At 39.4% G+C, this 23,084-nt stretch overlaps 1 protein-coding gene across 1 annotated transcript; it reads left to right on the top strand.

Moving 5' to 3' along the window:
• The first annotated feature begins 364 nt into the window (after positions 1–364).
• On the top strand, positions 365–22,801 carry LOC149460584 (troponin I, slow skeletal muscle-like). Its single transcript, XM_089679498.1, has 6 exons — positions 365–497; positions 4,884–5,015; positions 6,872–6,961; positions 8,379–8,552; positions 14,403–14,503; positions 20,437–22,801. The coding sequence occupies exons 1-5, from the start codon at positions 432–434 to the stop codon at positions 14,496–14,498; spliced, it is 558 nt and encodes a 185-aa protein (XP_089535624.1). The 5' UTR covers positions 365–431; the 3' UTR covers positions 14,499–14,503; positions 20,437–22,801.
• Positions 22,802–23,084: the final 283 nt, after the last annotated feature.

Genomic DNA, 23,084 nt, shown 5'->3' with positions numbered 1-23,084 from the left:
CAAGCATTACCATTAAAGAAAATTCCATTACTAAAAATGAAGTGAGGAAAAAAATCTCCCTAACAATACCACAGACAGCAATAAAAAACTTTTTTTTTTGGGGGGGGGGGGGGACTAGGCTTTATTTTGGCAGTATTGCCTTGCAATAAATATTGTTTTTTATGTAATCTATAGACAAAAAGGCATTAAAGAATGCATTTTTCTATTTTGATCAATGTTATTTTTTTAATAAGTAGTGTGTCTGTAAATAAAATGTATGCATTTTAATCTATAATTTGTCCCATTGAAATTACCCTAAAATTATATTTCTACATGCTGCCTCCTTTAACTTTTTTTTCTTTCTTCTTTGTTGGGTTCTTGAAACAGAGATGTAAGTTGAATATTTATTTCCGTTTAATCGTTAAATACTTCTTGCAGTCTAACAATGGCTAATGTTTGATTTTCATTCCTTTCAGAGGAAATCTAAAATCCCAGCTTCCAGGAAGCTTCTATTGAAGGTATGTTGCACTAAAGATTAATAGACTGGACTGAATGATGTAGTACCCAAAACAAATGTTCCTATATTTGGTAGGCACTACATTTGTAATACAGAGAATTTGAAAGTAAAACCCACAAATAACATCTTTATTGATTTTAAGTAGATTAGGATGGGTTAAAATTGTAGTAAAGTGTTGTGTCTACCAGAGAGGAGAAGGTTAAGCAGAGGGTTAAGGGGAAGTTCTCATGGACTTGTGGTCCCATTCAGCCTTAAAACTAAAAGGTAAAACAGGAAAATAGGCTTGATGGGCTTATGGATGGCAAGACATAAGTAAGCCACGGATCCCACATTTGTATAAATTTGGGTTGGGAATCATTAAGGGTGCTAGACAATTTTTCGTTGATCATCATCTTCCTGCAGGGAAACCGAGGGCTTCTCCCAGGCTTTAGCTATCGGTGGTTTGGGCACCAGGAAGAAGTACACGGCCAGTCATAGTTGATGAGTATAAAGCCTGGGATTGGGCAGTGGAGCAGAGCAAACGTAGCATCCCTGGGAAAAAACAGGTGCAACAAGGTTTGAAGGAGTCTGAAAATTCTGGACCAGAAGGCACATAGTTTAGGGCTGGACTATCAGGTATGCAGCACATCTCCAACCACGAAAAATTTAAATAGTTGGGGTTTCCTTGAGAAATCCAGACCAGGACCCAGTGCCACAGAAAAAGAACTTTATAGGCCAATTCCAGGAAGGTCAGATTGAAAGAAAATTTTGCTACCTGAGACCAGGCCTTATTCCAAATCTCTTGGTCAACAGGAGTTGCTAGGTTGTGAGTCCAGTGTGTCACATAAGAAAGAGAAGCTAGTGGGCCTTGATTGTTAAGTGTCCAGTAGGGATATCTTTGTGATGACTGTCTAGGAAGTGATTTCCGCTAAATAAGAGATTTTCTCCCACTTCCCTCCAATGGTTCATAAGGATAAAAGTTTTAACCCTTATCCAAGATTAAAAAAAGAAAAGATTTTGGCTTTAGATATATTTTCTATAGACATACCAGTCTTTTGTGTGGGGCACAATCAAACACTGCTGACTTATCTCTGCATCTTGCCTAAAGTAATTTTTGGTAGGTCTGTCATGCCTACATGTCAAACTGTCACCTGTGCTCTTTGCTGAAAGGTCCAGGTACAACTTTATTTCAGTAAAAGTCAGAAGGACAATCCAAAGAGTAACCAACTTGGTTCAGGGATCCAGGCTTGAAAATGAAAACAATGTGAATGGGCTAGAAGTCAACTGGACCTTTAATGACTACAAGCACAAGTCTTGTAAGCAGCTGATTAGGCTGCTATGCCTGGGTTTTTGAACTCAAGAAATGTGTTGGCTACTCTTTGGATTGCCCTCCAGCTTATATTGGATAGAGTCATATCTGGACCTTTTAGCAGTTGTGTGGCACTTCAATCCATATTTTTGTTACATTACACAACAAACCAAGGGACCATGGAGATCCACTGGGATGCATAATCCACCTGCCTGGGAACCAGGCCACTTACATCAGCATCAATACTTTAGGATAGCAATACCAATAAGATAAACTTACGGGTACAGTGCCATTTATCCACTTTTCTCAACTACCCATGGTCTTTGTTTTCCTTTACAAAGTACTGTCATACACCTACAGGCAAGTTTATAAACCACTTCAGGACCAAACATTCTGGAACATTATTACTGATCAGTGAGTGTAAATACAAGAATCAGAAGTTTAGGGCTTTACATATTATTTGTGTGTCATCAACACTACCAGTGAAATAATTGAAGGCCTGAAGCAGATATTTCTTTGCCAGAGAATCCAGTAGGCACATGTGGAAAATTCCAGAGTGATCTGTACTTAGGAAAGAAAAACAGGCTTTATTAAAAAAAATTGGCATAGTCTTGGAGCTCTGATTGACAGGTGTGAGTTCAGCAGACATGACAACAACCTCAGGGCAGCTTACTACACATCACTTCTGCACCAAGTGTCTCTGATGAGCTCACTAAGCATGAAAGGAGAGTTTTCTTACTGTGTTCATGGCGACAGCAGATGGGATGAATGGGAATGTTTGTGAAAAATACAGTCTGAAGCCATTCTAGTTTCTTAAAGTGCACAAGTCAGTTCTGGGCTGGCCATGAAGCCATTCTGTACTAGCATTACTAACAGTTTCTCTTTTCTTGAGAAAAGGGAGAGAAGATAAGGAAATAGAACAGGAAGGAAAGAAAGAGTGAGGGGATGAGGAAGGAAGGGAAGGGAAGGAAGGAAGGAAGGAAGGAAGGAAGGAAGGAAGGAAGGAAGGAAGGAAGGAAGGGAAGGAAGGGAAGGAAGGGAAGGAAGGAAGGAAGGGAAGGAAGGAGGGAAAGAAGGAAGGAGGGGGGGCAAGGAAGGAAAAGAGGGAAAGTAGGAAGGGAGGAACATTGGGAAAAGAAGGAGGGAGAGAGAGGTTCTGATGAAAGGAAGACAAAAATGGAAGATGGAAGAAAGGAAGGAGAGGATGATAGGGAAGGAAGGAATAGAGAGAGGGAGATAGGGAAAGAAGGTAGAAGAAAGGGAGATAGGGAAAGAAGGTAGAAGAGAGGAAGGAAGGAGATATGGAGATGGGGAAGGAAGGGATTGAAAGAGGGAAGGAAAGAAAGAAAAACATTGAGATAGAAAGCAGGAAGGAAGAGATAGAGAGATGGAAGGAAAGGAGAGGGAGATGGGTAAGGAAAGGATTAGAGAGAGGGAAGGAAGGAAAGAATGAAGGAAAAAGAGAATGGAGGAAGGAAGGCAGGAAAGAAGAGAGGGAGGTAGAGAAAGAATGAAATAAGGGAAGTAGATTTGGTATGTTACTTTTTAACTCTTGGCTTTAGCTACCCTTTCAGGTACAACACTGCTTTTTTAATATACATGGTGCTTACTCTGTTTGCAACATGAACATAAGAAAAAAAACATGCATTCCTCTTTTATTTGATATAAAACAGAGATAACAAAATCTTAATATGGTGGAACAAGTACTAAAGGTACATTTGAGGAAAATACTTAGTTATATATTACCTTTAATGGCAACTTGTCAGCAGAGAAATAGAGCCCATTGCTGACCTCCTTCTGAAAATGCTAGCTGCCTGCCTTTCATGGTTATCCTCCAAATTGAATACTTTCTGTGCCAAAGACCTGGACCAAGCATGCAGCAAATAACATTAGAGTGAAGCTCCTGGTCTGCATGACAGACAGGAAAGAGATATTCTGCCTGGTTGAGATATACTATTGCACTTGGCTTTTAGCCTTGCAAATTATGCCCCGGTGTCTATTTCTCAGTGACAGTATTACTTTAATAAGTATGTGAATTCACTAGCTTGTAGGCCTCTTGCTGATTCACAGTGCTGCTTCTTGGTGTTTCTGGTCAGAAAGATAAGGCTTAACCTTCCCTATGATTCTCCACTGATATGTTCATTGATATGTCACTAAACAAACTGCTTCTTTTCTAGCAGGAAATACGAGGTCTGAATTTTGAACACTGTATAAAGAAATAATAAATGATAAAGAAAACTTGTCATAAGAGAAAGATGCAGGCAGCCATTCATGACTACCTTCTGAAAAATGCTAATTTCCCTGCTGCTGAGGGCAGCCAACTGATTGGCTGATTGCGCTTTGTACACCATTGCTCTTCTCCCCGTATTAGGCTTTTTACAATTTTGGGATGCACAGTTGAATAGCTAAGCATAAATTCTATGACTCTAGTCACATTCTGAAAAGGGGAATGCATGCTTTTTCCTATAAATATGTTGCAAACAGAGAAGTGTAAGTACTATGTGTATTAAAAGACTGTGTTGTACCTGAAAGTGTATCTAATGTGGAGAGCTAAATGTAATATACAGTATACTGCAGCTTTTGCAGTCCTTGGCTGCACTCATTTGTTTTGTTCAGACATTTTTTCTTTTATTTTCATCATATGATCCTGCTAATAACATATTTCCTATGCCAGGATGACAAAACTTACACACCGTACTGCATCAATGGAGAAACAGTGTTGTCACAGGACATATTTTAGGAATACAGAACATCTCCCCTCATGTTAGGCAGAGGTATTTCATAGTCCTAACCTAACATATTTCCTGTCCTAGGGTGGCAATGCTTTACTCACTATACTGAATCTATGGTGGAGCAGCATTGTCAACCTAAGGTAGGAAAGATTTTAGGACTACAGAACAACCCCTCTCCCCCGTCCACAGACTGTGAACAAGGAACCATTTTAATTGATATGTACGGCAAAGACACAAAGAGAGAGTGCATGGAAAGTTATCAAACTTTTTCTATTCAGTCAAATATTATGTTTTAGATATATTTTGAACAACACAAAATGAATACTGGAGAGATGTCCATTTCTTTTCTTTTTTTTCTATATTGTAGACTCTTATGCTTCAAAAAGCCAGTGAAGACCTTGAAAGAGAGAAAAAAGAAGTAGAAGAGGAGAAAGCCCGAACCCTTTCAGAAAAAGTTCCACCCTTACAGTATGGTGGCCTGAACCTTCAGCAGCTACAGGTAATACAGTACTATGCAACATCTTGCTGCTTACAAAGTTGCTTTTATATTATTGCTGTCTGCAATTTATCCACTCCTTCTTAAAATAAGTGAACCTGTGGCCAGGCTATAGACATTCAATATTTACATATTTTAAGCATTAAATAAGATTAACCGTCCATCTTTCTGACCTTTATGTTACACCCATATTTATGATGTACAGCACGGGTCAGCAACCTGTAGATCGCAATCTACTAGTAGATCATGGCCAGGTGATTGGTAGATCACAGTCTGGGCTTGCTGACCCACCATCCCAGAGCATTAAACAAAATGCAATGAAGAGGGACTACTTGTAAAGCCCCATGCACACAGGGTGTTTTTGCAGCTACTTCTAGGGGCGTCTGGCAGTTTTTTTTACTGTTTCTAAATGCCCCTCCATATTATCCTATGGGTCCATTCACACATAGACTTTTAGAAGATTTTAGTGACATGTGTACACCTTTGGTTGCTAAAGGGGGTAGGGACTGGAGGTAGTAAAACCACAATTAAACCACTGGGTTTTACCACCCCTCAAATGTACTGTATGTGTGAACGAGCCCTAAGGGTGCTGCTACCAAATGCAACTAAGGGCTCATTCACAAGTGCAGCAGGCATTGCTGCTCCTCTGAAAAGCAATCCGAGTGTGTTTGAGACAATATGTTGCCTATTTACCACCTGATTTAAACCCGTGATTTGCGTGCAATACGCGCAATTGCGACAGGGTAGTACGGCACTTAGAGGTTTAAATAAAGTGTGAGGAGATGACACTGTGCCCGGCGATCGTTGACTTCTCCCATGTTGTTCAGGTAGATCTCCACCTCTTTAAGGTTGCCTACCCCTGTTGTACTGTACCTTGAAACATGGACAGAATCTGCAGCTCCCCACCTTCAAACCGCCCCCTTTACAGAATCATGCGTTTCTACTCCCCGCAGGCTTGTCAAATTTACATCTGGTTCCACCCACATATCAGCGTTATAGATTGGCAGAGATCTGTGAATAAAAAGAATACAAGTCCTATCTGCCACCATGGCCAAAGGACTCATAGGTCCCAATGGAGCACAGATGCAGTGACATCACTGCACTCGTAGTCCACTGATACTTCCTCCAGTCCTATAGATGAAAGCCTGTACCTTGGTATAGACCTGAGCTGAAGAAAGAGTCTGCAGGAGCCAGAGCATTGCTGTTTTTGCAAAAGGTGAAATTAGCTACTAAGATAAAACCTCACTGACATCCGTAGCTGCAGACACTGTGGAGTATTTCATCCTTGAAGTTCACAGAAGTTCAAAGCAGAAGCCCTGAAGTCCTTCAAATATTTATCCACTGAAGGCAGATACTCAATACAGTATGCTACAATAATTCAGTTTATCAACAGCATTTCACATTTTTTTCAGCTAAACCTGAGTATTATATTAAAGAGGAACTTCACCCTAAATCCCCTCTTACTTTGTTAGCTGGATTATCATCAAAACATGTATGCACCATCCAGCGATTCCAGCTTTGTAATACTGTTATCCACTACTCCGCTGCTGCACACTGGGTCCTGCACTGCCATCTTTTTTATTCATGTCATCAGGAGCTCCTGTCTTTTTTGAGTTTTTGCAAGCAGCCCTCTGATGGCACACATGCAGTGCGGGAGATATGACATCAGTGTCCCAGAAGGCTGCACGCAACTGAGACATCATTCTCACCTAGGTGAGCATCCTGGAAGATGTCTGAAAAAAGTATTAAAAAATGTCCAATTGTGTTAGAGGTGATGGGTAGGATTTCATTGACAAAAGGTGGGTGATGAGGATGAAGGTCCACTCTATTTGCTGAGTTTGTTTTACTTCTCTCTCCAGGAGTTGTGCCACAAACTTCATAAACAGATCGATGCTGCAGATGAAGAACGCTTTGACATTGAAGCAAAAGTCAAAAAGAATGGTTTGGATGTAAGTCAGCTGCAATGCATATATTTATATATATGTTAAAGTGTTTTTCTGGACAAAAAAATGTGATACATCTCTCCATTACATGCAGATTTCCATGCATTAAAAATGCTGTAAGCACAGAAAAAAACCTGCCAGAAATTCAGTGAGCTGAAGTGGCAATGCTGACTGAGCTGCATCCAGTGTTGTCAGCCCTGACAATTTTTTAATTGTTGGACTACAGAACACCTTCTCATTATGTTATGATCTTACGAAGAAGAGGAAAGGGGGAGGGGTATCACCACCTTTTCTCATATGGCCACAATGAGGTTAAAATTAATTCAAAGCTGATCTTCCCAGGTTTCCTTTCAGAGATGTAAGGAGCCAGCAAGTGTTTCATCTTGCCAGAAGCCATGTTTTTGGATGTAGTTAACCATTAAATTCTGGACAACTATATGGCCATAGTGCACAAAAATAAGGACTGGTTCTAAGCAAGAAGTTGAATTGTTATACCTATACAGGCTTTCTTAATAAAGATTATCATAATCAGTATGAATCTAACTGAGCGTGAGAGGCCATCCAAACTCTGATTTTACCAATGTTGTCTCCCAGTTCCAAAGAATACATAACAGCGTTAAATAGCAAAAGTGTGTTACTGAGAAAGCAATGTAAACAACTACAGGACAGTAGTTATGCACACTTAGGACTCTTTAACATGGGCAATCTGATCAGGTCCGTCTGTCAATTTTTCAGGCAGACCTGATTAGAAGATCCATGCATTGCTATGGATAAGCAGGTGTAAAATGGAATTGTGTCCATTTACACCCACCTACCTCTGGGTCCGATCCTGTGGGACGGGGGTCTGTCCTTTTCCATTTAGGCAGATCAAAGGGTAGTCGGGTGTAAATGGACAGTGTATTCCTTTTACTCACAGCTGCCCATAGAGCTGAGCGGCCTTTGTCTGTGTCCGCTCTACAGAAACTGAGAGAACATGGATATGTCATCCACCAACCGCGCTCCAATCAGCAGGGGATCTATGAGCTGATCCCCTGCTAATCAGAATGGAGTCCACCCTGTGTGAAAATAGTCCAAGGAGCAGGGAGACAATGAGGAAGATCAGGTAGTTCATAAAGCAATGACTTGTAGTCCTGAAATGTCCTCCAACATTTAACACTAAGCTGGACAGCCAACAAGAGAACAAACGTTAAAAAAATTATAAGCAACTCTGAAAAATTACAATAGTTTAAAATCAAATATGCAGATTCATGCATCCTTTACATTCCCACCTAGAACTTATATATCAGTTTTTGTTGGATGAAAGTGCATTTAATCACCCTCTAGATTCTTATATTTCTCAAGGACACCATGGTGAGATACACCTGCTGTGGTTGCCAGTGCTGCCTTCCTGGATGGATGAAATATTTCTTTCCTCATTTCATAGATTGATGGCTTAAACCAGAAGATTTTTGACCTCAAGGGAAAATTCAAGCGCCCCAACCTGCGCAGAGTTCGTATCTCAGCTGACGCCATGCTCAAGGCCCTCTTAGGATCTACAACTAAGGTTTCCCTAGACCTGAGGGCTAACCTGAAGTCAGTGAAGAAGGAAGATGAAAAGGTTAGTAGTTTGCAGCTCAGATAGTTAAGTCTATATTACACCATCTATAGAAGTGTGGGATTAAAAAATGGAATGAATGAAACTGGAATTTTTGGCTGCAGCAGCAAACCAAAAGTCCAGCTTTCCTTTGTTTCTCCAGTACGAATTACAACATATGGCATATAGTGCAATGTAGGTGTAGGCAAAGGCTTATGGGCTTAGATTGGATCCCTTTGGACCCAGCAACTGGCAGGGTGGTAAAGCATAAACCTGCACAAGAACAGTACAAAAATAAATATGTAAATGTTACATCTTTCATTGGTTGTCCTGGACCATGTTGCTGCTTTAATTCTCTCCAGTTTTTAGACGTTTCTCAGAATGGAATGGGCAAGTGCTACTTTGGGCACACAGCAATCCTGTGTTGTCCTTATTCAAGACAAAGTAACACGTTCAAAACAACAAAAAATGATATTGCAACATCAGCTCAACAGCTGGGCTCTTGTTTTCCCTCCATTAAAGTGATTGTAAAGGCTCAAGGTTTTTCATCTTCATGCATTCTATGCATGAAAGTAAAAAGCTTCTGTGTGCAGCAGCGTTCCCAGCCCCCCATCGCCCCATTACGATCCAGTGATGTGCATGAGAGCCTCGGCTCTCTAGGGACTCTCCCTTCTCATTGGCTGAGACAGCAGCTGGGGTCATTGGCTTCCACTGCTGTCAATCACAGTCATTGAGCCAATGAGGAGAGAGAGGTGGTGGGACCAAGCTGCAGCTGTGTGTGTAAATGGACAAGCAGAGCAGCAGCTCAGGAGCGAACCTGTTTTGTTGCCACCATAGCAAGCTGCTTGCTCTGGGGGCACTTGGAAGGAGGGAGGGGCTAGGAGCGCCGGTGGGGAACCCAAGAAGAGGAGGATCCGAGCTGCTCTATGCAAAACCATTCCAAGTATGTTTGTTTGTTTGTTTTTGGGTGGGGGGAGTTTATTGCCAATATCACTTTAATCATCAAATAAAATGAAAAAGCTGAAGGCTAGAGACACGCATTTTGTTACAAATGGAATCTCAGTGAAAATTTTCGTTATTCAGTATTCAGATGTATCCGAATCTCCAAATCACAATAGCAACAAATTTCAACAAATCTGAAATAAATTATAATGAAAACTACAAATTAATTTGTATTCATTTGTTTCATTTATATGTGATTTGCAAAAGATTTTGTAAGTTCAATAATATGTGTCACACTCTGTATTCTTATAATTGGCCGAAGCCAAAGTCGCAAAACATCAAAGTCCCAAGCAAGTTGCACCGAAGTCGCAAGCAAATCACATATAAGATGCAAGTCATTGAAATAACATAAGGAATTAATCTGAACATTTCAAAATAACTTTGGAAATATATGGATTCATTCAGAACAACAAACATACAAAACTAATCCAAATATATGAAACTAATTACGAAAAAGAATCATTCTTACATAATTATTATTTTACAGGATTTATATAGCGCCAACAGTCTATGCAGCACTTTACAAAGGACTTTACAAAGGACAAACAGTACAGTTACAATACAATTCAATGCAGGAGGAATCAGAGAGCCTTGCCTGTTAGAGCTTACAATCTAAACACATAACGAATATGATGAAACAAAATGATTGACTTAACGAAGGCATCCGAAACCAAAATTTTTATTACTGGAGCACATCTTTGCTGGAGTCCCACTGTAATCTGTATGAAAAGTTTATTAGTTTAAAAACCAAAGGCACCCAACATCAACAGTAATGTTCACACATTTCAGCTATACAGCCTTAATCATAGCTCCCAGCTATGATTAAGGCTGTATAGCTGAAACTTGTTAATGTTCTCAGTGATGTTGGATGCCCTTGGCTTTTAAACTAATAAACCATTCATAAGGTTTGCAGTTGGACTGCAGGTTTTTTGTTTATTAAAGTAATAGGATGACTTGAGAGATCACCCACTCTGCTGTTAATAATGTTACTTGTGCATCCCCAACAGCCATATTTCCTGCCAGAGGCCTAAGATTAATCCCAGTGTAAGTCTGGGTTGGTCTTGTTAGGAGTTTATGTGCAGCTAAGGGTTCTCACTCTGCCCCTCTAGTGGTGACACATAGCTTTAAAATCATGCTGACTATTATGTAGGCATACCTCTGTGCATATCATATGTTTTCATAGCAAGAAACTTTGGTAAATACCTTTTTATGAGATGTTTTTAGAAGTTATGTGACTACTGTAGAATAGCTTCAGAGCCAGGGCTGTTTTGGGAGGAAGATGCCATTGCATGGTTTTAGATTTCAGTTCCAATGCTCCTTTGCTCCTGTATGAGCATGTGGCTAAGGAACTATGATCCATCAAGCATGGTAGGAAGGTGGGAGCTGATGAGCTGACTGAAGTGTGCTGACTAAGGAGGAGACTACAGGCAGGGGGTGACAATTATAATGCCGAGTTACAAAGAAGTGGGTTAGAGTTGTCACCCTATTCTAAGAAGCCTAATAGACAGTGCCATAACTGGCATGTTCTCTAAGTAAGAGTACTTTGGATGCAGGAAAAATAAATTAAGCAAAAAGAAGTGCACAGATCCCTCCTGCAGCACATACTGACTTTTTGATTTGGGGTATATATACACTTTAAAAATGAAATGGCTCCTGGACAAAACTGAGATTCCACAGCTCCTACAATTGGATTTCATTAGTCTGAAATTAACAAAATGAAATCAACTAATATTTTATAAAGCAACTGGACCTGTTTCTGTTTTCCTTGCTTGGGTGAAGCAACCTCTTATAAATCACTCATAAGCCAAACAGCTTGGATACATTTAAGGTAGGCCCCAGGCTGCTTACTTATGATTGTTATTCCACTACAAGAGCAGTATAGCCAGCCCCATTAACAAGGGCACTGTATTGTTACTGAGGCCTTAATAACAGAAGTGCCATTAATATGGATGTGTTGTTTTTTTTTCATTACCTCCTTCCAAAAGGAAAATGTCAGCAGCTTTACTGACTCTGGGCTATGCAGATGGATCATATGCCACAGTGTTTGTTGGCGCCAGCCATTGTGTATTATAATGCAGGTTTAAATATTGCTGTTATTATCAGATAGGAATTGAGTTTCTTGGCAACTATGAAAATTAGACATATAAAGAAGGGGATTTATTTAAAGCAACAGTGTCATTTTAGCCCCTCCCCCATCAATGTATCAGTCCATACTTCCCACTTTATTGAAGCCCTTGCTTAGTTTCTGTGTTGAAGAGGGGCTTCCAGGTATGGTGGAGAATGTGACCTTCCTACGTGACAGTATCTGGACCACAGCAGCAACATGGGAGGGCTTCGGAGTGGACTTTTGCAGTGGGAAGTTGATTATAACTTGCTAGGGCATGAATCAGTGATCATAACTTGCTAGGGCACTCTCAAGAGACTTGATTACTCTGCCCATTCAGGGTATATATGACAGTGTCCAGACCTGAGAGACCATGTGTGAGGGGCTCTGCAGCTTACTCATGGTGAATGCTTGCAGTGGAAAGTTAGTGAGGGAGCATGGTTCGGTGATTATAGCTTGCTAGGGGGGGTATCAAGAGAAGTGGTTACTTTTCCCAATCTGGGTATTCATGACAATGTCACTTTAAACCTTACCATATAATATCTCACACACCCCCTGATCCTAACTCTCCTGCTCCAGTATAGTAGTATGTGGTAAGGTAAGGGTGTTCTTATATGGCTACCTCTCCTGAATAAATTGCTATTTAACACTTTCTCTAGTGTCACTCACATGACCAAATTTTAAAGCATTGGTCATGTGTCACAAGCATCCCATTATAGCATTATAGGTGAGACAAGTCAAAGGGTGGAGTTAAGGTGGGTGTGACGTACACATTTTGCTGAAAAAAACATTACACTCATTGCATCCATGGGAGTGCAACCTTTCTTTCCATAGACATTACTGGTGGTGAGATCTTGAATGAGCCTATTTGTGGCACATTCAGTTGCTTTGTGGGAGCAGGAGCTGGTATTCAGCAGTGTAATTTTTTGTTTAATTGGCCAGCTGTACCCAAATGACATCCTCCTAAGAAGATCTACATCGTCAGAGGTCACATGACCAACGCCTCTTCATATAGTCACTTGACTGACGCTGGAGGGAACTCAAAACAACGTACATATTTAGCCAGTTATTGACATTGGGTGTGCTACACACCCCCCAAAAAAATTAAAGATATTAGGTGTGTGTAGTGAACATTTACTAGAAATTCCCAGCTGTCAATTTGACAGCCAGGACTTGATTTATTTATAGATGTCAGAAGCAGATGTCACTGAAACAATATTATTATTACTTTACTGTAACTTTTCTTGTTCATTCATAGCAGATCAAAGGGGTGATCTTTGATCTGCACATGCTGCCAGTTAAATGAATCCTGCAAATTAAAAAAATAAACAAGAAATATAAAATTAACCCCTAATAACCTATAGTTAACCCTAATTTGCCCCAATTAACTCCTTCCTTGTCTACTTCCTTTTCTACTTAACTATTTTATTTCTTTTTTTACTATTTATATATATTTTGTTTAATAGTATTTGTTTGTTTCTCAATATTTTTATTTCATTTGTAAATAACTTTGCTATGCATTGTAATAGAAACAAAATTTAGTGTCATTGTACACAGGCGGAATTATATAATAAAATCTGCACTTTGTGTCGAGAGAGACTTGTTTTCAAACACTTGTCAAACTAGAAAAGGTGCATTTTTTAGATCCTTTGTCTACAGGTTGTCTATAGAAAATAAAATAAAAGACAATATACCCACGAACTGAACAAATCCTTGTGTCTATTAAACAAATGATATATGTAATAAGCAAAAACATTTTGCTGGGTCAATGGACCTATATCTGAAATGTAAATGTCGGGCTATAAGTGGTATACAGATGTGTGTAAGAGCTGAACTGGTTAAAGCTCAACACCAGCCAAAATGTTTCATTTTTTTGGATAGAACAGGAAGTGATGGGAAATCTTCCAAGTGGGGACCAACAAACACACGTTTCAGCAGGAACATTAGAATACCTGACAATTTTTTTATTGCTGCCAATGGTTTCCTGTCCTGGGTAAAACTTGACCACCTGATTTGTTGGCATGAATATTACAATAACAAGAAGGAAGGGACATTTTTCAGAATGAGGGTGCAGACAGAAAGTGGACATAAATTTTAAAGCTAAACTCACAAAAACGCTTCAAATAAAATTTCAAATGCCTTTGGAAACCAGTTATTATGTTGTAAAAGTAACAGTGACAGCATGATTATGATTTACAAACCTGTGTAAATAGCAGAGCTGTGAGAGGGATGCAGCAAGCCCACCCACTATCTCCATACCATTGGATGGGTGGGTGTTCAGTAGTCCAGCTAGAAAGACCTAGAGAAAGTTGTGTACAAACAGACCTTTGGGGCAATATCAGGGACTAAGTTGACAGTAACATTACTAAAACCCCTTATAAATATATAATAGTAAAATGAACCTGTCTTACAATTTTACAAACCATATTTCATTTGTGCTCATATACAGTATATGCACTGTACGGTACTATGTTTTTACATTTTATTTTTAAAATGTTTACTCTGTATGATCCAGTCACTCCAAAGTTTAGCTGCCCTCTGCATCTATGACCACTCATTTCTGTTAACATCCTCAATCTCCAGAAGCTTTGGCACACTCCTACCCTGTTCCACTCTGCAATTGAGCACTTTTCTGTTGCCTGCTGAGATGCTCCATTGGATAATGGGATGGCTGGTTCTCATTAAATTACATACAGCTGGCATCTTGTATTTAAATGTGAGTGGCTGTGCTAAAGGAAAAATTAAGTAAATTTTTTATATTCTTTCAGGAAAAAAATGTTGAAGTTACTGACTGGCGTAAAAACATTGAAGCTATGTCTGGAATGGAGGGCAGAAAGAAGAAGTTTGACACCAGTAATGCATAAGGATGGTAAGTGGTTATGCATATGGAGCTGAAGGTAGAATATTATTTTATAATTCACAGTATTCAAACAAACAGATATACCAGTGGTCTAAACCAATGCTTCCCCACCATAACAAAAAATGTCCATTCTTTCTTGGATGAACTGCCTGTTGCCTTGGTTTGGTATTAGCTGCTATCTGCACCCTTTTCCTGACATATTTTAGCATAGTTCCTGTATTTCTCATCCTCTTCTGAATAACATCCTCTTCTATATGTCCTCTTTCTTTGCTCTCTGCAGCCACAGCTGCACACAATGGAGCATGAGAGGGTGGTTGCACAACATTAAATTATATAAGGAGAGTGAACAATCCCATCCACAAGCACCATGAGAAGAATGCTAAATTATGCCATAATCTTTAATGCAAAATACAGATAAAAGAATAAATTAAGCAGCCTAAGCACAGTTTTAATATTCCCTACATAACAGCAGTTTGCTAATTGAAGGGATATGATAATGTACAGGGTACTGTGAATTATTATTATTTACCTGAAAAGGATTTTTTATCTACACGGTAACAGGTCCTCCTTTTTAAATCATGTGGCTTATGGGGACTGGGGGTATTGTCGGTGGCTTGCCTGATTGAAAGTGATCTTGTCCCTGGGGTGGAATCTTGTGCTGGCTGTCGGTATAAAATATGGGTGGGTTATAACAGAGTGAAGGTAATATGGAGAGTTCCCAGTGAAATTGATGTGTTGGATCCTTGTGGGTGAGGCACTTAGCAACTGGAAGATAAACAAGCAAGGTGTGGTACACCAGATCATGCATAAAAGAGCCTTGTAACTCTTAACAATGATTATCCCTTATTTGCTTTCTTTTGGTCTGTTAAATATACCAAACAATTTGTTTTATCTGTTTAATAAGTGCAAAACAAAATGGCTGATCTTGTCAGAGCTGTCTTGTGTCCTACCCACATTTCCTGTGTTATCTCAAGGAGACATCCTAGTGTTTGGACTACAGAATTGGCCTTTAAAGTGGGAGTGGCTGAGTAGTTTAGTAAAAGATAACTGGGCAGGGCTGACACCACCCACTCCACAAAAATGCTGTTTATTATTTGCTCACAACAGGAATTTTCACAAAATGGGCCAATTAAAACTCAGGCTCCATGTACAATGGAAACTTCTGAACGATGGAAACTGACTGCTGGAAAATGTAGGTTAAAAAACGTCTGTTTAGCTGTTTACCACGTTTACAAGCGTTTGGTGTTTGAAACGCTGATAAAATCTACTCCTGAACGCAAGTTTAAAAAAAAAATGACTGTAAACTCAACTGCCTGTAAATGACTGTAAACGAAGATGTGTACATGGACACATAGGAAAACATTAGGGAGAGTTCAGGGGCTGCTGAGAAAAAACACAGAAAAGCTCCTAAACGTGAGTTTATCAGCTGCAGTGTACATGGAGCCTCAGTAAATAATTTTTTAAAAGGCATAAACATAGTAACACACAGGGGTGGACTGACAACTCATGGGGCCCCCGGGCAATAGGGGATCATGGGGCCCCTGTGTCCTTGCCCACACTCAAAGCGCACCCAAAAAGCCTATAAAAAAAAGGTGCCAGGAGCATTTCATGGGGCCCCCTACTGACCCTGGGCCCTCGGGCATTGCCCGAGTGCTCGAATGGTCAGTCCGCCCCTGGTTACACAGTTTCTCAGGTTGAAAAAAGACACATGTTCATTTAGTTCAAACAATAGAAAAAACACACAATCAGAAAACCTCTATATACAAAATCATATACCCACAGTTGATTCAGAGAAAGACAAAAAACAAACAAAAACGCCAATTTGCTCCAGGCAGGGAAAATTCCTGGGATCCCCCAGGAGGCAATTGGATACTCCCTGAATCAACTACCCCTGGTGTTATTACTTACAAATGCTAATATTCAGTTATATTTTTTGCATTTAGGAATGATTCCAGCTCTTTTTAAAAACAGTCTACTAAGTTGGCCAGAACTAGCCCTTGAGGGAGTTTATTCCACATTTTGAAAGCTCTTACTGTGAAGAAGCCTTTCTGTATGTGGAGGCTAAATCTATTTTCCTTCAGATGTAAAGAGTGCCCCCTAGTCCGCTGTAATGACCTGAAACTGAATAAATCTACACCAAGTTCACTATATGGACCACTTATGTATTTATACCTGGTGATCATATCCCCCTTTCCTCATAGCTGAGCTCTTCCGTGCCTCTTATCAGTTTGGTTGCCCTTCTCTGCACTTTCTCCAGTTCCAGCATACTGTTAATGAAAACTGCATGTTGAACTGTTTGGTAGATCCAGTATATTAGGCAGCTGAAGTTACCTGCATATCATTTGCAGTAAAGTGGAGCTTGGTCCCACCCTACCACAACTTCCCTATTGGTTCATGGTTCTGCTGACAACTAAGAACCAAAACAGGGCATTTAGATATGGGATTGGCTGCAATAAGTTCATCTTTTGTGAGAAAGCTTTTTACAAGATTTGTATCTTACTACAGCTGCTTTTGTCACTAGTTCTACTGACGCTCAGTCCTCATCTAATACATCTTGCATTTTTATCTCATATCATAACCATAATCTGGAGCAGCTGTGCATGCTAACCAGTCAGCTTCTGTCTTTCATTTTCAAACCTTAACTGAACAAGCTGAAGATAGAAGCTGATTGGTTGCCATGTGCAGCTGCTCCAGATTCTTTTTGCTCCAGTTTTGATATATTATCGCCAGTGTGTGACAATGGCAGACGTTCATAGGGTATAGCTTGGCTTAAATTAAATTGCTGTGCTGACCTTTTTAACGCCTTACCTTGTCAAATTACTCATTATTACCAATGAAAGTATTGACCGTGATCCTTGGAAGTCAAACTCACAATGAGATATTGCTCTGTGCAATGTCACTATCTTCAGATAGTGTTTATTTTATATAGATATGCAGAGTATTCTGTACATTTCTGCAATACATGTGCATTTTCCCATGTTTTTTTCCCTTTAAGAACCCTGCGACTACAGAAAAATACCTGTTGCTATGTCAGAGATCTGCGTATATTACAGGGTATATAGTTGAAGGACTGCAGCGTCTTGTCACATGAGGCTGTACTGTACTCTCTCTGTCTTTATGTACTATAAAGGGCAGTGCTCAGAAAAAGGGAACACGTAGAGGCATATTTAGAAAGCACTGAATTTGAAATTTGCCAAACAATCCCTTCAGGTAAATCTACTAGCTGCATATATTTTAAATGACAGTGATTGACTCATCACCAATTAATGTTTGGTGAAAGACACATTCACATTCACAGTCTTATAAATATGCCCCTTAGGTTGTGGCTTACAGTCCCAGTTTAGAAGCCATACAGAGAGTAATAAATCACAATGGGAATTAGCAAAGCCGGCAAAAATAAATCTGGGGTTAGATTGAAGAATTCAAATAATGCAGCAGGTAGGCTTTTACTCGAATGGATTGGGCCTCAGCTGACAACACATAGAAGAACCCATGTTACTTATTCTGCTGATTCAGTTTGATGGAACATGATTTACATTGTTATTTACAACTGTAATAGTTGACTCTTAGCCAAGGATTATATTGTTTTGAAAGGTGAGTTACACCCATATCTACTAAAGACTTAGTGTAGAAAACAATGACTTTACAATTTGCAACAGTTCTTCTGCCGTCAGTAAAAAAAAAGTTAAATTATATATGTAAAACAACCAATTCAGTTTAAAATAGAAAAGAAAGGCAAAACTTTTGTGTATAAATATAAAACACATTATAAACACCATTTCCCCCCTTTTTTAAGTGATCACATTCCCTCTGTTCTTAGTTGCACAAGGAGCTCAGAGAGCTCAGGAGGAGAAACAGCAGGACACTGATCGTTCCAGTAAATGGCTGTGCAGGGGGGCATGTCAGCACAAGTCTGATCATTGGATGAGAGCAAGCTGAGTTCTCAGCACAGATAGAAAATTGAACACTCTGTACTCTCTTGCCTAGTGTGGACAGTTCTTAGTAGGAAAACTGTCAGGAACACCAGGCATTTTACACAAAAGAAGCAATACAAAGAGAACAGGATGCTTTTCCATATAAGTACATGGTACAGCAGATACATATCAGAAATGTTGGGTTTGCATATTCTTTAAAGTATATCAAAACACAAAAATAAAACTGAAGATATTTCAGCTTACCAGGCCTTAGAAACACGGTGGCTGTGTTATTTTGTTTCAGGTATATTTCTTTCTTTAAATTTTACCTGGTTATAATGCCAGTAACACACTTCCTGTCCTAGGGTGATATCACTCACTTACCGTATTGCATCTATATAGGAGAAGTGGTGTCACTCTAGAATAGGACTACAGGACATCTCCCCATCTCCATCACATTGGGCAATGTATTTCACAGGGTGGGCTAATAACCCTGCTTGAGATAACATTGCAGAGTGCACAGCAATGTATAGGCTCACAGGATTTCTGGCAGGATCAACACACTTTTTTCATTTATGGAAAAGATAACAAAACGCTTTAAATATTTTTTTTACAGAATAAAAGGGGAGCTAATTAGAGAAATTAATTGTTAGGGTTTATATACACTTTACATCTACAGATGGGATGGTATTTCTAGTGAACAGTGACAGTTTTCATAGCAGTTCAAGACAATATTGTGTTATTTTTTACACTGATGGCTCATTAAAGATCTACCTGTCTTTTTTCTGAACATACTTACAATCCATTGAGAGCACCAAACAAATGTCCAAGAGTTTAAAGTAATTTAATGATAAAATTGTTTCATAGCAGAATAAAGCCAACACATTTCAGGAGCCAGACATGCTCCCCCTTCGTCAGGTACAGATCTGTTAGTGAATAGGTTCCTTTCTCATCTAAGGGAGTGCTCCTGCCCTGTTGAAGGGGGGATCTATTGTATTATGAATTGGTATTATCATTAAATTACCTTGGATTCTTGGACGCTTGTTTGGTGCTCTCATTGGATTGTATGAGTGTGAATTCTCAGCTCTGGGTCCTTTCCCTTTTTCCTGAGGGTGGCCCCCATTTTTTAGAGTGTTGCCTAACTGGAGCTCCTAATGACAACTGCATTGACTTTTCTGAAATCTGAATCCCACTGTTCTTGAACATAGACTGCTGCTCTGCAGGGCTGCTTTAGGACCTATTCACATTTCAAGAACCCAGTTGAGGTGTGTTAACATACATGTGTGTTGCATTCAGACAGCCCATAAATATTAATGGACTGCCAAGGAATCACAGTGGGTGAAAAAAATGCACGCAACCCTTTCTTAGCATCGCAGCGCACTACAACTCATGGCATGTATGTATCATGAATTTCACTCAACTGTACAGAGCATTGGAGTGCCATTCACAATAAATAGAAACACAATGCATCGAACAGAGCAAGTGTGTGGTTATGTGTTGCAGGAATGTTTTTACTGCTTATTGCTGCAACACACAAATGTGAGTGGGCCCCTAAACATATGGGCCGCTGATGCAAGGGGCCTCAAGATCCAGAACCATTTTTGTTTTTAGCCCTTTAGCTCAAAAGGTTCAAGTATAGGAGTTCAGAAAAAAGCTTTTTTTTGATATATTGGTTGTCCAATGTTTTTTTTTTTATGTATGTCTAACAACCTACCTGGTCACCAGACCTCCATACCCATTAACCTGGCTGCATATGTATGCAAAAGATCTGGTGCTTTGTTTCAGAATCCCGAGTGCAATCATTTTCTATTTCTGACAGCAGGCACCACAACTCTTGTACGTACAGCTAAGTATGGCTGCAGTGTTACATGATTATCTATATACCTGATTAGTCAATAGTTTCTAATTAGGGTTTTTTCTTGCTCTAACGCACACAGCGGCACAGTTAGTGGTAACCTGTATGTTGTGATGTGTTCCATTCATTTTCAACAATTACATTTTTTACTATTTTTGTTTTTCTTGTTACAGAAAAGAAGAAAAAGATTTTGAAGTTCTGCAATAATCTACCCATCTTTCAAAGACTACCATAATTTGTGATTATTATAAAATGTTTGTCTTGATTTTCAAAACCCTGAATTTGATTTTCTAGGTATTCATGCATAGTAGGAAAAAAAGGTTATTTAAAGAGAAAGTGAACGTGTATATTCAAATGGCATTCTGAAGGTTACCTTGAAAGAAATCTATAATCTATTTTTCAGTTTACTTGGCACCTTGCCTCACTGTATACACACTGTACAGTAATTGCCTCACTTGCAATTAGCAGCAGCATTGGCTGTCTATCTGATACACCTGATAGACAGCCTGAAAGTCGACTAAAGGAGTGGACATGGTGGGCGTGACAACCCTGCTGCTAACTGCAAGGCAGTTGGTTAGGGTTGTCAACTTAAAATAGGACGTAACATTACTGGCATTGTACAAAAATTGGAAAAGCTAAAATCAGTATTAGCTTTTTTTATTTATTGTGGTCAATGTCCCCCTTGGGAAAATTTCCCTTCACTGTTCCTGTTCAAGTAACAATGACCACTGGAACATGAGGTAAAATTTCTCTAGTGGGGACAGTGCAAAAAAAAAAAATATCTGTAGAGTTGGCTTTCCCTCGCATTCTGTCCTATCCAGAGGCAACAAACAGAGCAATAGGTTTAGAACATGGATCTCAACCCTTTCCTACTCCATCTAAAACAACAGAAAACAAGTTTGACTGGAGTAACACTTTTGCTGTTGCTTGCCTGTTGTGCCATATTTTGAATGCTTTATTACTTACACAGATTTGTAGATTATCCCTCTATTAGATATTTATGAAGCAGGTAATGTGACATTCATCAAACATTCACTACAGGCGAATTCTCCAGGTGCATGTGTTTCAAAATTACAATACATAATTCACCTATAGTAAATGTTTGGTGAATGTCACATTCACTGCTTTATAATAAACATGTTCCTTAGCCTCTGTATTCAACAATGGATAGGGTGTGCATTGATTCCAGTCAGTCATAGCTGACCCATAAACCTGCACTGAAGCACAGTCACTGTGTAGCACTGCTGAGCAGGATGTAGAGCCTGCATATCTAATGAGTGGATATGGCTGTCCTCCTGTATATGTAAAAAACCCGAAGACTATAGTTTCCCTTTAAGCACTGTTCATTGATGATCCAATATGCCCATATCCTGGAGAGTGAAAGTGGCCAATTATTATCACTCACACATAGAGAGCACAGTAATTACAATCTCTTCTCTCCCACAGACAATTTTTTTTAGCAAGCCCGATTGACCATTCATTTAAATATAAACCTCCAATTTGATCTTAACACAGAATTAGGGAAAAGATAGGATCCTCACTTTATGAACAATTGTTGACCTCTTATATGGGTTTCTCAAAGTGGACCTGTTAGACTTATATTAGTATAAAAAATAATTTGTTTAATGAAATAAAGGTACCTGAAAGCGCTCTTGAGTTCTCCAGTTTTAATGGAGTCCCCTTCCTGGACACACTTGACCTGCCTGACTAAAGCCGGCCATACCTGACTTGAATTTCGGCTAATTTCTACTGAATTGGCCACAATTAAAGCTATGGGTGGCTCTGTTGGCACCACCCTACTCAACAAAAGTTCACTAAAAAATAGATTAATAAAAAATTGATGGCCAAACGGACTGTATCCTATCGGATGTAGTCCCTGCTTGTGTATTCAGACAGTTGCTGATGCTGCGACTGTTTAAATACAATAGCCAACAGAGATTCCTCCATCCATGCTGAACAGGAATCAAGGAGGAAAAATCGAACGATTTCTCTTGTTCAGCACCATCATAAATCTAAGTGTATGACTAGCCTTAAGCCGAAGCCCTCAAGTGATAAAGCTGGCTAGTAGATTCCTCTAAATTACAGCGTGGATAAAAACATCTCCTGCTGCAGCTATTGTATGCTTTCAGAATGCCCAACAGTGCCTGCATCTCATTGAATGCAGGCACTGTTCAACTGTCAATTTTTAACCTGGCTCCTTTGATCTTTCAATGAAAGAATTCCAGGCGGAATAGTGCCAACAGTTTCACCAACTGATTGAACTTTGGCTGGTTCAACTGCCCAAAACTGGCTCAGTGTATGGCCAGTTAAAGCTCAGCATGACCTTCTGTCCAGGATGGTGCTGCTTTAAAATGTACTTGCAGGCACTATTTGCCCACTCTTTAACCATATTGTTATTTTATATATATTTTATATATTAATATGCATGTAACAGGTTTGATTTAATGAAATAGCAACAAACATTATTATGCTCTGAAGTCAATGTTCCTGTTATCATCACTTGTATCACTATACAAAATATAGACTTCATTCTGATAACCATTGTGTCATGCTCTTTACTTTTTAAAACTTGATGAAATATATTCTCTCATATAAATCACCCATTTTGCCAAGAGAGTCCTCATAAGATATAAGGAGCTGATGGTCGATTCAGCTCACCATTGTCTACCTATAACCAAAATGTGTTTGCTTTGGGGGATATTGGTCTTTAAAAGTAAACTGTATTTTAAGAAAAAGTAGAGCGATCCTCGTGGTCAACCAACTTGACCTAAAGCCACTGCCAACACTGGATTGCACCAGCCTACAGGAATCTTTAGAACCT

The sequence above is a fragment of the Staurois parvus genome, unplaced genomic scaffold (genome assembly GCF_062004578.1).
Source record: "Staurois parvus isolate SC_StPar_1 unplaced genomic scaffold, SC_StPar_1.0 ptg000225l, whole genome shotgun sequence".
Lineage (NCBI taxonomy): Eukaryota > Metazoa > Chordata > Amphibia > Anura > Ranidae > Staurois > Staurois parvus.
This window is presented reverse-complemented; position numbering and strand designations above follow the sequence as displayed.

Bases quoted from the DNA above. Each gene is read 5' to 3' on its own strand.
- LOC149460584 (XM_089679498.1), top strand. From the start codon at position 432: ATGTTTGATTTTCATTCCTTTCAGAGGAAATCTAAAATCCCAGCTTCC. The intron at 498-4,883 runs GTATGTTGCACT...TCTATATTGTAG, and splicing joins CCAGGAAGCTTCTATTGAAG to ACTCTTATGCTTCAAAAAGC. The intron at 5,016-6,871 runs GTAATACAGTAC...TTCTCTCTCCAG, and splicing joins TGAACCTTCAGCAGCTACAG to GAGTTGTGCCACAAACTTCA.